The 16,202-nt window shown below is 42.3% G+C and overlaps 1 protein-coding gene across 2 annotated transcripts in view; it reads left to right on the forward strand.

Moving 5' to 3' along the window:
- Positions 1-16,202, forward strand: part of ankfn1b (ankyrin repeat and fibronectin type III domain containing 1b) — a 107,037-nt gene that overhangs the window by 58,333 nt on the left and 32,502 nt on the right. For both annotated transcript variants that reach the window (XM_070991349.1, XM_070991350.1), the window contains one exon: positions 13,291-13,413. In XM_070991349.1, the coding sequence (XP_070847450.1) occupies positions 13,291-13,413 (123 nt within the window). The remainder of the gene's footprint in view (positions 1-13,290; positions 13,414-16,202) is intronic.

Here is a 16,202-nt window from a genome sequence, read left to right on the forward strand (position 1 = left end):
GGAACTTAATTCAAGCTAAATTAGCTATATGGTTTAGTTGCCCAGCAACCAAAGCCATGGACATACTTATATTCACAACATATCTCTGTTCCTTCCTATCAGCAGTGCAGCTTGTGTACAGGCAGTTTCTCTGTGCAAATGGGTACTTGAAATGACGGTAGAGGTGGTTATCCAGAGAGGAAGAGTGTCAGGATGCCTCATTTTGGACCAATTAGCCAATTAACTCATTAGAAGATTTTCTGCTGGCTTTCTTCTTTGAAAGCTTTGAATGGTCAATGAGTGTACCCTTTGTCAATGAGTGTACCCTTTGTCTCAGACAGCCTGGTACTTGTGAAACTATTGATTGTTTGTCTCTGCATAAGAAGCCTCAGGTGTGATCAAGTGTTGTCTTCAGTAAAATACAGTTTTCTGCTACGCATTTGATGGAAAAATGGAGAAATGTAATCTGGCTGAATCAAATGAAAGTTCATTCGTTGACTAAAAATGTCACATTGGTTGTCAGCTGCCTTGGTGCAAGCGTGAGTGTTTGAGGCCGAGCCCTGCTTGGCCATACGTCGCTGACAGTGGGACGTGTGCTGCATCATATATTTTTGTCATATCCGACGTGTCTAATGTGCCAGGTGTGCTGGCACAGTGAGCACTCAGTGTGCCAGAGTGGGAGACATCTGTTGCCAGGAGACAAGCAGCTGTATTTGTGAACCAGTAGAATCATCATGCAGTGTCAAGTAACAGGAGTCTTCCCCAGATGAAGAGGGAAAGAGACTGCCTCATTGACAATGCTGTATGCTGGGATGTATGAATGTAGAACTGTTTGTCTATAGGCCATATGCTGCTGCGTCTGTATCTGTGTGTCTCTGTGTTAGACAAATCCCCCTCAGGGACAATAAAAATCTGAGAAGATTGCTCAGTATACTCTGCCACACATTTATCTATGCTAGCAGAAACATGCGGATGCAGGTAAGTGTATGCGCTCACATACAATGAATGAAATACAGCAAGAAGTAACCATGTGTGTGTGTCGGTGTGTGTTGCACTCACCTGTGCAGCTGATCTGCTGTTAACAAGACATATGATTTATCCAGTCACAGAGGAGCCTACATGCCCGCGCTGCCACATGCTGTGACAAACTTTTTATACAAAGACAAGAACTTTGGGGACAGATAATTAAGAATATTTCATAGACCGCAAAGTTTAGAAAGTTTCTCCAAACTCAACAACTCACAAAACTCTGTGTCTTTTGAAGGGAGTCTGGTGCTGATTTGCTACCTCCTCAGATTACACACGTGCAGGTTTTACTCTGGAGGACAGAGATGTGATCTCAATGAGGACAACAAGATTGCATTAAAAATACCAGGTGTACACTCAAAAAGAAGATTGAATCCTTTATTATCTATATAATGTATCTGGATACACATCCCATTTTAACACCAGGTGTGAGTGTGGTGTTAGTCTCTGTTCTTTAGTATCCCATTTGTATTCCTCTGCCATATTAACAGTCTTTTCCTCTCTGTTCTGGCTCCTGTTCTGCCTTCAGATCTGCTTTTTATTTTGAGGATGAGTAGGAGTTTTGAAGGTATATCTGATTACTATGATAACATTTCGCCTCAAAATGTCAAATATTTGCTTATTTCTGTCCCAGCAGGCTATCCTGCAAGGTGGAGGAATGTATTGGGTGTCTTTCATTCATTCATTCTCTTACTCTTGACAAGGATTTGAGTCGTTCCTCTTCTTACCTTCAGATAAAATATTGCTGATCTCTGGCTTATTGTTCCTCCATGGACACGGTCATTCATGCCTTTATTTTGTCCCTCTTGTACCACTGTAATTCTCTTTTTATGTGCCTCAGCAAATAATCAGTTTTCTTTCGGATTTCAGAAGTTTTCGTTATTGCACATGTTTTATACTGTACACACTTGTGATCTTTCAGCACTTTGTGGTCATGAAAGCTTGCACTCTGTATACGGAAACTCTCCTTTCTTAATTTGCCCTTCCTACTTATGCTGTGCACAGACAGTACAGGAAGGAAGGAATAATGGAAGGATGGTGTACTGGGGGTGTCTTGGAGGCTGGGGGATGCTCTGCTTTTTTCATCGAGCAAGGGATTTAGGTACGGATGTCAGGGAAGAGAGAACTTGATTAGACTAATTTATTCACGGGAGCAAGCCATGTAATTGCTCTCATATGGGGGTGACGTAGGTGTGTGTGTGTGTGTGTGTGTGTGTGTGTGTGTGTGTGTGTGTGTGTGTGTGTGTGTGTGTGTGTGTGTGTGTGTGTGTGTGTATGTGTGTGTGTGTGTGTGTGTGTGTGTGTGTGTGTGAGACAGAGAGAGAGAGAGAGAGATACTTAAAGTGAGTAAGAAGGGATATTTGTTCTCCAGTAATGTGCCTGACTTTTGTTTAGATAATAAGACCTTATCCTTGTTCAGTCTAATTTCTCAGTCCCACAGTAACATCACTGTATAGATCTTATGGAAAATGATGTAGACACCTTATTACCCACACTGTTGGATATAAAGGGGTTTCCTTAAGTGGACCTACACTTTAGGGAAAAATATGCTCACCACTGGAGACTAAAGCTCTTGTGGAGTCTAAATAGTGAAGTTAATGACTCAATCAAGTGCTTCTTTCCTTTTCTAATAGACATTTATGCAGGAAATGATATGTGTGCACAGTGGTATATATTTATCTGTCACTATCAAAAATGTACATTTAGAGTTTTCTAAAGCTCACTTTGCAGTTTGGTGGAGGTGATCAGCCTGATATTTCATGACCTCTCTGTTGCTGAGATAACAGCCGTAGCCTTAACACCAAAGATGCTGCGCCTCAAACCCCGCTGTTGTTTTACTGCCACGCTTCCTTCAGTTAAAGGACTTTTCCTCCCAGCAGTAGCTGCTTGTTGCCATGGTTACAAGGGGACACAGGAGCCGAAGCCCCACAACATTTAAATGCTAGCACAATGTTGATGACATGACAGGTTTTATGGATTTCGTTCAGTGTACAGTACACAGTCCTGAATGGAGCTGATCAAATGCAGTGATTTGAGTTCAGTGTCTCAGATCAGAGGACATTATCAATCAACCTCAAGTAAAGATGCACACATGCCAATGAGCAACAATGTCCTTAGCAAAGTAATGCAAAAAGAAGAATTATCATTCATCTTCAGTGAAGAAATTGTAGTTTAATTAACTCTCAGTGTCTTTTTCTGGCCTCCTGGTCTTTCAATGTACTGCGTTTTGCATCAGATGGAAATAAGCAGACTGGAGTCAGAAGAGAACAGAAAGTGACACACGGAGAGAAGACCCACCGCATTACTCCTCGTCTCATCCCCCAGAGGGACAATCCAAGGCAAATTCGAGCAGAAAGATAATAAGGACTGAGGGTTCCCGCTGTCTGACCGACGCGAAACACATTCCTTCATTTTTCCAGCCTCCTTTTCTTTTCGCCTCATTTTTTTCCAGGGTTTTGAAATCCCAGTGTAAATACATATTGAGGAGTATTTACAATAGTGGTAATGGTGGTAGGAGAGGGAGCTAACTCAGCGGGCAGGAGGAGACTGCTGCTGGCGGACTATCTGAGTGTGTGACTGTTTGTACAGTTCATCTAGTGTGTATGTGTGCGTACATGTTCTCGACAGCAAAGTGTATTTCTATGTATACTGTTGATCCAGTGAGTGTATCACAAATATGAAGAGTGTGTACTTGTTAGCAATATTTATCCCTCTGTGTGTGTGTGTGTGTGTGTGTGTGTGTGTGTGTGTGTGTGTGTGTGTATGTGCGGGTGCTTATTTGATGTGGCTTGGCTGCAGTCTTGTTGGGTTGTTTGAGAACTTCCCAAGAGCAAACTGCCAGGCCGAAGAACTGAGCAGGCAGAGACAGCAATTGTTTTGGTAAGGCACCCTGGCCATAATTATGTGTGTGTGTGTGTGTGTGTGTGTGTGTGTGTGTGTGTGTGTGTGTGTGTGTGTGTGTGTGTGTGTGTGTGTGTGTGTGAGAGAGAGAGAGAGAGAGAGAGAGGGAGAAAGATGCAAAGGGAGAAAGCGACCTTAAATTAGAGCTTTTGAACGGCAGTAGTGTATAGCTTTTTTCATTCTAGCTTTAAAGACAAAGGCGTTCACACACATTCACGCACGCACATGTGACAGCAAAACATCCAAACCCTCCATCCACACAACCGCGCTAGCTGAGGGAATACTTTGGGAAAATGGCTTTCTATTATGTTGCACAACAAGTCGAATCCTTCGGCGACCCTCTTCCTCTAGTTTGAAAACACACATGAAAATGTGATCAGCTTTCCCAAAAACATCTGAACACTTTGGAGGCTCACTGTGCGCTGGCTTGCAGTTGTGCAAATATGATTTCAGGATTAAACGGCTTTTGGTAGAAACAAGCCAACTCAGCATTTCAACCGCCATCATCACTCATAGACAATTTGAATTCAAGTTTGCTGTTTTTTGTCACCGGGCGACTTTACAGCATTGTCCTCCTCCTAACCTTAAACAATTTGCAGAACTGTTCAGTCGGGACCATCATGGTGGCCAGCTGAAGGTTCTGCATTTTCTGCATTTCTAAATTCCCATTACAGGAGCCCCCTCCTTTGTGGCGCATGACTTATGAAGTTGTAATACTAGAGGCTAGTGGGATGAAACTCAACCTCTCCCCACAATTGAGACAATCTAACAGAGGATTCACCACAGCATCATCATTCCTTCCTGCCCTGAACTTCAGAGAGGCCATAGAGAACGCAATGTTCAGGCATCCCTCATAACCTGTCAGGCCAGTCATTTCTGCATTTAGGTCCACACTGCCAACACAAAGAAACTTTTTTTTTTTAGTTAAATACTTATTAATGTCGTTGAAACCTCAAAGTGGATTCTGTTTGACCAGAGTCAGTGCAGAGCAGTGTCCAAACCACATTCAACACAGGTTGAGAGGACGGTCATGAAGCCAAGGTGGATGATGCATATTGACTCAGATCACCCCACCAGCATGGGATTAACCCATTTCACATTGTCTGAAAGCCGTATTTGTTTGTATGTGTGTTCCCCTGCTCCTCTGGCAAACACAGACTTTCCCTGCTGAACGTTTGAACCTAAACCTAATCCTTGTATCTTAAACCATACACCCAATTAGCTCTATAAGTTGTAACAGGAAAAAATGTTGACTTGGGACAGTTTTGCCTAATGTTCTGTCCTTAAGATAGACCTTTGGTTCTCACAAGTATAGAAATGCAAAAAACACACACACATTTCTCTCCCTCCGTGAGGTTCCCTTCTCCTTTCCAGCATAAATAATCCCCTCAGTCTGCTGGCTCAACCCTGATTGGAATCTCGACGCCGTGCTCAATTGTGGGCTGATGGGGGAGAGTGGGGTGCCCTGTGCGTGTTGTGTGTGTCTATGTTTAAAGCTGTTTCAAGGCCATTAACATAATACCAGAGGGGTGTCCACCTCCGTCAGGCCAGGCCTCCAAAAACCTCAGTTTAGAACGAAGGCTGGCACACACATCCACAGCCATGGACTCACATAAGCTGTGCACACTCATTCACTTAAATGATAGCACATTTACTGCAAATTGCAAAGAGATCTACTCAGACTGGAAGACATGCACACTCTCATATTCACTCTTTATTCAGCAAGTCAGCCAGTGAGCCGTGAACCCTTACAGGCCGGCGGCAGAGCTGCAACACTGAGTGTTTCGATACAGGGGGTTAAGATCCAGGCTCCACAAGGTTTTATCAGCTTTTCTGCGTCCTAGAGGAGACCAGCTGGAGTTTTATGTGGAGAATTATGAGATTCTGTGCAGAATTATTCGTGGGTTACAGTATCATGTGATGTTATGTGTTATGGTGTGGCAAATCACCAGACTTACTTTTTTCAACACCTAAAAAAAAATTGAACTGTCAAAATGTTGTTTCCTTCCTTAGTTATTATCATCTGTAGCTGTTAGTCGTCAGTAACAAAGTTTAAGTAAATCACTTTGTCATCAATAACAACTGCATACAGTACGCTTTTTTTGTTTTGGAATACAAGTACCTCTGCAGTGTGCGTCAGTACAGAACTGGAGTAAACGTATCTGGCTAGTTTCATCTCTGACAGGAGTTTGGGAAAATGTGAACTGATGTTAAATAGAGCCTCAAAAGCTTACCTCCAAACTGTATAACTACTTCATTTACTGAAAACGTGTTGTGTTGTCGTGTTGTCCTGCAGTTCACTGTTTAACACTTCATTGTTCCTCACAGAAACTTTCAGTCCTGCTGTGTGTTTAGCTCTGTTAGCTCTGTTAGCTCTGCTTGCTATATTTGCCCCAAACACATTTACTAACGTTCCCACAATGATGGGACACAGTTAGTCTCGAGCCCTGTGACAGTTGTCAGGTTTGTGTAGGTTTTTTGACAGCAACGAAAAGGCGTTCAGATTGAATCAGATTAGACCAGCTCCCCACACACTTGAACGTTATCATGTTACTGTGTGTCTTTCATGGATTGCAGCCCTCTAATACAGTCAATGCCTCTGCTCCCCTTGGATTCCAGAAGTAACTGACATTGTAGCATGCGCGCCTTCGTACTGTAGGTGTGCAGTGCTTTCATGCATGTCTGCTGCTGTATGCTCAATTGGGTGTTACCACGTCTCCCCAATGTGTGATAGCTATTAAATTACCCCAGATCAGTTTCCTCCAAATCACTTTCACATTATTATCCAGCTGAACCTAAAGTGAGTGGAAAGAGAAAACTGTCTGTGGTGCCGCTCGCTTTGCCCCTTCCCTCTTAGTGGTATGGTACTCCAGCTAGAGTCTCTAATAGTTTGCTGGCTTGTCAACTCAATTCAAGATTAATTTGACTGCAGATCCATCATCGGTATATCTCACTGTGTTGAGTCAGCTTTATGCCACACATCAAAAGCAGAGGGGGACACATAGGGATTGGTATCAAACCCAACACCATAGGGAGCCAACCAAACTGAAAAAAAGTCACAGAATTCCTCCCTCATTTGTCTCCCTGACAAACTCTGTACCGTATGTGCCGATTCCATGGAAAACAGGAGTGAGAGGAAAGTAATGAAAGGGAGACGTTTAAATAAAAAGAAGATGAAATGATGAGTGTGACTCAGAAATGTGCAAATGAACTGATGGAGGGAAAGGAGCCGAGATGGAAATATCTCTGTTTACCGTTGTGGGTGGATGGGCAGCATATGAGAAGATGTGTGTAGGGTGATAACAGAGTCCCTTCCTTTGGCTTGTAGCCTTATGATTAGATCATTAGCACTAGAAGTTGAGGCAGATATTGTTAAAGATTTATTTGTCATGGCAGTGAGCTAGCTGCTAAATGCCTCCCCTCTCCTAAGGACCCATGTGGGTGCCAGAAGACTTATCCTTCTCATCAATATTTTTGCTCTGTGTTGACTTGTTTTTTGTCACGCATTGTATCATTTTGATGGATTATTTCATAAAACTTTATAGTAATAAGACACAAGCCAAATTCATCAGACTCCAGAGTGCATTAGGTACGATGCAAAAGGCTGCTGTGATATTACTTCTCATTTGCTGACCCCCATTGCTACCAACGATTAAACATTGGACTTTGAGCAATTGCGATAATGTAATCGTATCGCAACTGAAGGAAAGGCCTGTTAGCTTGAAGAAATATCAGCGTGTTTTATTGGTGAGACCGCAGTCCAAGTGAAATAAAAGCGGCCTCCACCATGTAGAGAGACGTACACACAGACATGGGTTTGGATGGAGATGGTGAGTGGAAAACAAGGCTTTCTTTGAGCAGATTTTAATTAGCAATGTTCATAGCTTGGCTGTGTTCTTTTATGATTGGACCACTGAAAGCCTTTTTGTTTGCCTAATGAAACACATTGAGGGGTATGTTCCTGAATTAAACTGGGTTTGTTTATGTGTGCATGCGCACGCTAGCAAGCATGTGTGCTTGCATCCGTTTCATTTGCATGTATCTGTTATATGGGTGGGTGCCCACATTCCTTTTGCCGTATTAGAGTTCCATTGGCAGGAATAAGAAGCCATAGCAGGAGACAGAGATGAAAGAAATCCCAGCGCTTTGTTTTCCCTCCTCTCCAAAATAGTTGTTTTAGGTAGGCAGCCATTGCCCATAATTGCTGAAACAGGGTCAGGTATTTTTCTGTCCTGCTTATGATTTACTATAGTGTCTGTGCCTTAGTAATCTGAAATAAGATCTGTGGTTAAGGGCAGCCCAACCTCAGACAGACCGCGTAGATTGTGTAAATGCACAGCGTTCAGCTGGTTTCAGTGGGATCCCTTTATAAACACGTCTCACACAAAACCGTCTGTATGCTCTGAGAAGCTTTGCAGAGCATGCTTGTCCTGCTCTTTCCCATTAATCAATATAATGTATGTATCATCCATTAGGGCGTATTAGAAGAAAACATCAATAACAAGGATTTTTTATCATTTAGAAATCCAATTATGGTAATATGAAAATATAATATGATATTTGTATCACTTATTTTTCAGAAAAAACTGATAAATTACATAAATCTAATATTTAACACCCTGGGGTTTGGGGCTAATGTTAATAATTCAGTGGTAACTCATAAGAATGATGAATATTGTCCACAGTGTATATAAGCTTCCCGCTGCAGCTCACTGTTAAACGTCTCTGAGCTGCGGTGCTTTTGCTAAAATTCCACGCAGTCTTAACTCTGCTCTCAAATAGTAGTGGGTTACAGAGGCTATGAGCGGGGTCAAAGTGCACAGTCGATAGCTTTGTGTACTGTGAGCAAGAACAATCAGTTCTTTAGCAGAATTTGTTGTGCACATGAATACCTCTGAACAGTTAATTGCTGCCATGGCAACAGAACAGAGAGGGAAAGTGACATTAGGTGAGCTGCAAGAAAAGCGATCCTCCGCAGTGACAGTGTCAGCGTGTGTGTAAGGTCTTGAAGTGTGTATGCGAGCGTAGGTCAACATTTTCTCTGTATCACCACACAAGCCATTCATTGCTGACAAAAGCACGCTTGTGCTGCTGGATTGGGGAAAGTTACTAATGCTGGCAAGATCATAATCTAAGTCACATTGCAGTGAGGCAGTGGTGGGCTTTTACATTGGAGGGATATATTAGGAACAGTTATCGTATCTTCTAGTCAGTGGGACTATAAAAGCAGGGAAAAGGATTTTATGATAAATAAAACAAAATATAAATTACAAAAAAGTGGACTTTTATGTCTAATTAACCAATGTAAAAATACACGCTCTAGCTTTGCTTCTTTCCAAGTGGTTAACATCATAATAAAAATAGTTAAAAATAGCTCTCTTAGGCTTTACTTGGGCACAGCAGTGTTATGAGCTAAATGCTAGAGTCAGTATGCTAACATACTCACAATGGCAAAAATACTGGTGTTTGTTAAGTATTTGCTCATAAACAAATTTAAATTCATCCTGAGAGGGACATGCATGTCTGTACCAAATTTCATGGCAATCCACCCAATAGTTGTTGAGACATTTCTATCAAAACCACAAACATCAACCTCATAGGAAAAGTCAAGATGTGGGAACCATGAATGTTTGTACAAAATTTTATGCTAATCCATCACATGTTGAGATATTTCCCAGGATAAACACAAATCATCAGACTCATCAGGATTCAAACTCTGGACACCGTGGCTATCTGTACTTAATTTCATAGCAGTCCATCCAATAGCTGCCGAAACATTTGATCAAAAAACAAAAATGTCAACCTCATGGTGGCGCTAGAGGAAAGTCGGTAGGCTTCATCATCTCAGGACCACAAAATTTCATGGCAATCCATCAAATGATGACTGGACCGCCTTACCAAGAGACCGTCATTGCCGTCTCTAGTGCCACGCCGTTAAGCACTTATGGGTAAATAAAAGACTCAAACTGGAAAAAAAGGGCAAACGGTTCCCAGTAAAATAGAAAAGAGATGGAAAAGAAAGCTCCCACTGCATTGTGCACACATGCTGTGCAGCTTTGCACAGCGAGTGATCTGCATCCGTTCTGCATGTGATCTGAATGATTTAATAGCCTTTGTCTGCGTTCATTGACAGCAGGGCAAAGCAGCTGAGGTGAGGGATGGGAAATGACAAGGGACTGACACATACAGATGTGTCTGCATTGGCTCTGTAGGCAGCCTGGCAGTTTTCCACGCACTAGCTGGCTCCTATGTATGCACTTTCCTGGTGGTGGTATGGGTTAAAGGCTCCACTGGTTATGTGTATTTAGGATCACATGGCATCAAGGTCAGATCATTTTTAGTGATTTGACTTGATGCATCCTCCCCTGGCCTCAGTTCTATAAGGAAAAACAATGATGACTGATTTCTTAAACATTAATAGACACCAGGAAAACTAAAGAGAAAATATTATTCTGATGGGAGGATAATCGACCGGGATATCCTGAGTGGGCCTCCAAGGGGATTGCATCATCACAGTGTGCCTGCTGTGATGATGTTATCAGGGACAGCTGCATGGGGCGCGGAACCAGGGTCGAGGCTCTCAGGGAGCCAAGAGGTAGCCAGTTGCCAGCAGATCCCCTCCACAGAGACCCACCTGCTCCGCATGTCCATTTTTCCTCTAAACCCCTCAAAGGGATTCCCTGAGTCCTCTTCTATGTCCACTGGCCCCCGTGTCTTTGAAGTCATGATCCTATGTGTTTTCATGGCGTTGAAGTCATTATCCAATGGTCGTGTCGTGTCGTGTTTGATCCAAAAGTTTGTTTGAAGTTTTACAGGGAACTTTTAATGTAGCTATTGGTCACAGGCCAAACATATTAGGGCGACATAAAACAAGACAATTATTAACAACCGATGATGATCCAAACCAATCACTCCTGTGGTCTATTTATGAATCAGAGTTTGTCAGACCAGTGAAATGTACAGATTATGTAAAAGGACATCAGCATCAATGGTTGGCAGTAGCTGGCACGCACAAGGCAGTGCTACTAATTTAATTAAAAGCCCTTGAAGACGAAGCCCGGCCTAACTTAATACCATCAATTAGGGGTTGCACTGCCATCTGACTAAAATCCCACACCCCATTTGTGTGATTCATACAGGAAAATATGCCTCTTTGTCTCCGAGGTCAACCAACTCTTTGGAGAAGCTGGCGTAGGGTCAGGAAACAGTAGTCGAGGGTGTAGGAGTGGGAACGAAGGCAGTAGGGCTGGGGTTGTTCTCCTCGATAAGCCATAGCATGAGGTCATTTTGAATGAGAACTCATGTATTTTCATTTCAGCTTAAGGCAACATCTTTATCGTGAAACAGCTGCTGTTAAGAGGAATCTGTTGCAGAGCAGGGGGGAATATTGTCAGAGTTTCATTTCAGTCCAATCACAATTTTAGATAGATAGAAAAGCCTTTCTTAGAAATAGTTATTGTTCAGTATGATCACAATCTAGGTTTATTTGTAGTCCATGATCAAGATGCTTTGATTTCATGCCCATATTGAAATTCATTCATCATTTGTCACTTTTTTTTTTTAAGTTGGTGCTTAGACAGTGTGGATTTATGGTGCCTGTCAAGGATGTGGATTCTGCCTGTTTTGAAAGAGGGGTGAAATAATATTTTGGAATTGAACAAATCTTATTATTAGACCTTTATTTTTACATCAGTTTAAAAAGAGAGAAGATGATGGCCAAGCAAGGGGGCAGAAAGCCCAGTTGTCATGGATCTGTAACTTTTAAAAGGGTTTCAGAATTTCCAAGGTCACAGCGGTCTTTTCTTCACACCTATGGGAACGTTTACAAGTCCGTGATGCAATAAAGGTCTCGATCCAATTTCATCTTTTTGTGTAATCATCCTCTCAGATCTGATCAATCTCTCATGAAAGCATTAGACTTGACAGGATGCTCTCAGACCTTTCGTCCTCTTTCTGAAGTAAAACAGTCTCTTGGACAAGACCGTCTGAATTACTCATTCAAAGTCCTGTCAGACCTCTGCATCGGAATGCCAACAAATGAGCATGTGACATTATGCCAATTTGGCAATTGAATTAGGTGCAACTGGACGCATTACTGCACTGTCATTCATCCATGTCACTGTTCCATAATCAAAGTAAGAGCATGACCTATTGTATACGATTTCATCAATCCCGTTTTATCAAAACCTTATGTGAGCTGTTATTTCTGCAGCATCTCACAGAAAGGACAATGATGGGAATACAAGCTTTGTTTTTGAGTGGCAGGGTGCACCCCAGTAGTCTGTGCTCCCCTCAATCCACCCATCCTTGCAGTTTGTCTCCAACAAAGCTCACCATGGAGACTAAAACACTTTTTGGCTCCTGTTGAGAGGACATCTATGTACTGTATGTGTGCAAGTATGTATGAGTCATCATTAGGAATGTTTTATCATTTCATAATGAAATGGAAACAGCATGTGTGTGAGATTAGGTGAGCGAAGAATCTACTGTCCCTTTCTTTTTTTCAAGGGAGGAACTTCCTTCAATTATGCTTTTTATGTTATTTGTTTTTCAGACAGTGCTTTGACTTATCTTAATGTTATCCACAGATTTTTATTCACTTTGGCTGCATTCATATAAACCTTTGTTTAATAAGCGTTGAGGATTTTTACATCACATACTCTCCTGTGCTCACTCAATGTTCCTCTGTGAGCCTGGCTCTTTGATAGAGAACATTATTGCGTTTTGATTAGTCCCCACTGTTACCACAGCAATATTGCAATGACTGAGTCTCATCAAATGTGTCCTGGGCTTGAATGGAAGAAATATTACATTTCCTGTTTTTAATTTTGAGTAAAAAGTTGAACTGGGACATTGGCAGCCCAGTAGAGGAGATTAAATGTGTGTGACTTTTTTTATTTTTTTCTGTGAAAAAGATTTGGAGAAAATTAGACAGGAAGTATGCGGCTTTCCCTGAAACCTAATGTTTCCTCTGGGAGCTGCAGCATTGTTACACTGTTTATCAACTTCATGGACTACATTTCCACTGAGTATGGTGATTTCTGCTAAACTGAGTTTAGTTTTAGGCATAAGAGAGAAACATTCTTGTTCTCCAGCAATATTTGACCTTGGCTGAGCATTTTAACTTTTTGTCATGGAGAATTTCTATAGTGCTGTAGGCGATAAACCCACAGTACAAATACCAGTCCCTCTGTCTGTTTTTTTACTACCAATATTTTTTCCATATTGAGAATGAATGTTAACTCAATGTCAACTCCTCTTGATGTAAGAATGTATAATATATTACAAGGAAATATGGTGCAGGACAGAAGCAATGGGCCAAGCTCTATATGTAAGTTACTGAGCCTTATATGCTAATCAATCCATTCTTGTTCTTTCCCCAAGGTCAGAGTCAGGGATCTCCAAATTTACCCATCGTCTATCCCTCAAAGAGCGTGTGGCCAAAGCAGAGAAGACTTCCTCAGACAGACCTCCCTCCTACAGGAGACGATCTCTCAGTGTGGACTGGTAAGACCAAAGACCATCCCTCAATCTGCGTAATCACATTCATTCACCATCCCTAAAACATCAAAAGTTGTGAGAGTGTACTTGGCTTTCACTACTTCCTCTCATAAATGATGAAAAATGACAGGAAGCAGTTGCAGTACTCAGACATGAGACCCGTCGTCGTGGCTTTTAGGTTCTCAGATGGTGAAGATTATGTGGTGAAGACTTCATGACCTGGTACCAGAAGCAGAATTTTGAATCGGACAATTATCACAATTAAAATCCAAAAAGAAACAGCTAGCAAGAAAGTGACAACTGCAACTAAGGCTTGCTATGATGTGTCTGCATCCAAAGTCAATGGCTGAGGCCAATGAGGATTGGGGGCTGGTGTTTGGGGCGGGGGCAGAGACTGGGCAGAGTTGTGATAGGGCCCTGCTCCCTCTCCGCGTCTGGGTTTCGTTGAAGAGCGCCAAGCAGCTCCAGTGGCGCCGGCTCATCTTGCTCTTGTAAAGCTCCAGTCCTCAGGCAGCCGATGAAAGGAGTTTGAAAGCTTTCCATCATGAGGCTGCCTTCCCATCCCCACCCATGGGACTCCTTCCCAGTCTTCCCTCTTGTTGCCTGGTCTCCACTCCTTTATCTACCCATCCATCCTGCCGTCCGTCCATCTGGCATCCCCTCTGAGCTTCCTGCTATGTATTCTTGGCTCTTCCTTTATACTTCTCTCACCATTGGGAAAATAGCCTCGGGTTAAAGCGGATCTTACACTTCCTTTGCACTTAATTTTGTCAAGTAAAAAGTGTCCCAACAGTCACGGGTCTAAACAGTTTCCAGGTTTCTAATTGCTGTGCGGGGACTACAGTAGCTATTCAGTAGAGTTACTCTGCGGTTTGCGGAGTCACAGGTGTGGGATTCTCCGAGGTCCAATCGAATAATGCTAGGGCCCAATTTGAGGTCTTACGAGGTCTTTTGCCGGCCTTACGAGACCTGCTGTGTGGTCTCGGACTGATGTTGCAATGTGTGGTCCGCCACCAGAAATGTGGTGTTAAGTGTATGAGCGTTGGAGTGTATGTGCAGTGTGAGGTCCTTTGCTTTAACAGCTTCGTGTTTTTCTCCCGTGTTGCTGGAGAGGGGACCTGGCCTTTAAAGTTCAGGCCCTGATTGATGTAGTCTGGTTTTAATGAAACACAGTGGGTAGATTGGACATGCTCATTTACGAGAGGGATGAGGGGGGCTCGACTACAGCTGGATTCTAACTTTCTCCGGGGCAAGCCACTGTTACAGGAGTGTGACTGGCCTTTTGTGACATAATAAACAAGGGACCCCAGGAGGAGAGATTCAAGGTTGAAGACTGAGTCATGCTACTAGGAGGTGAAACAAGGTCAGACCAGCTCCTGACAAGACCAGCACAGCTCCTCTGGAATGCACAGTCATCAACACGGCCAGAAGGAAAACATGCGTGATAGTAGCATCTATTGCAAACATCATGAGTCAGTAGCATTTCTGGAATTGTTCAGCATTTATGGCACTTCCTGTAGTCTATTTAAGCAGTCTGTCTTATTGTCTTGCTCACTCTTTATGGGAATCTTTGAGAAGTAATTGTTATCACAGAGCTAGATTTTCTAAGTAGTGTGTTTTCCGATTAAGAAGTGAGATTTGCCGATATTATTTGGGTTTTAGGAGCATTATTTTCTACTTTTTCTATTATATTACTCATTCAAGGGCCATGATGATTTATGTACTAAGAAATTAGAGTACAGATTAGGTAGATCTAAAAAGGTTGTCTAGGAACTGTTGGATGCCATTGTGGATCTTTTGCATCTTGATACAGAGGCTGGAAAACTGCTTGAAAACACTGGTATGTGTTTGCCTGTAATGAAAGTGAAATGTGGAAATGTTTGGTTATCCAACAATTTTAGATTAAGGTTTAATTATCTGTATCTGTGTACTGCCCCTCCCTTTCACTCGTTCGATCAAAACTTCTAAGAGTTGTGTGACACACAGATCATATTAAATACCAAAAATACCAAGCTGGAGACCTACCAGCAGCCCTCTACAGTAAAGCAGTCTCAGGTGGCTTAACACTTTACTATCTATTTAGTGGACCATTGCCGTTTATGTCGATTCAAGTCAGATACCCAAACAAACTGTGACTATTAAGGGAATTCTGAGCCAAGGCAGCCCATATACAAGCTTGAAACAGGAGCTGTTTTGTAGCTTTATCAAAGTCTGTAAGAGCTGGCAGGGCCTTGGGAAAATGCGATAATAAAAGATAATGGCAGTGTTATTGTTATTGGTAATCATAGTAAATGGGCTCTAGGGTATGGCTGGAGAAAAGAGTCGAAGGAGGGGGAGAGAGGGAGTGTTAAGGGGAAATAACAGGGCATATGCTGCCTGTTAAGATCTTGAAACATTTTTTTTTTCCCAGAAGACCATTAGCTTAAATAATTACATTGTACGTCTGTGACATCATTGGGTAAAAATGGCCAACTTGTGAGATTTCTATTGGGATAATTCAGAATAAAATTCAGTTTGGTACCTCTGGTTCTCTAAAAGTTATTTGAGAACGTGATTTTACTTCTGTCTGCCGCTGATACTATATGTCAGCAAGGGAATTCTTTGTATAACGAGAACATAACTTCAATATCTGAACAAATTCACTCAGCTTAACATCAGCTTGAAACGGGACACATCCAATAGAGGCTGAGAGTCAGCACTGGGGTTGTAAAGGGACACTGGTTTTGCTCCAGCATAAGGCCAGTAAATAAGTCTTTATTTCCATATCCTCTCATGGTGACAGAGAGGCAGCTCCA

The sequence above is a fragment of the Chaetodon trifascialis genome, chromosome 21 (genome assembly GCF_039877785.1).
Source record: "Chaetodon trifascialis isolate fChaTrf1 chromosome 21, fChaTrf1.hap1, whole genome shotgun sequence".
NCBI classification, from domain to species: domain Eukaryota; kingdom Metazoa; phylum Chordata; class Actinopteri; order Chaetodontiformes; family Chaetodontidae; genus Chaetodon; species Chaetodon trifascialis.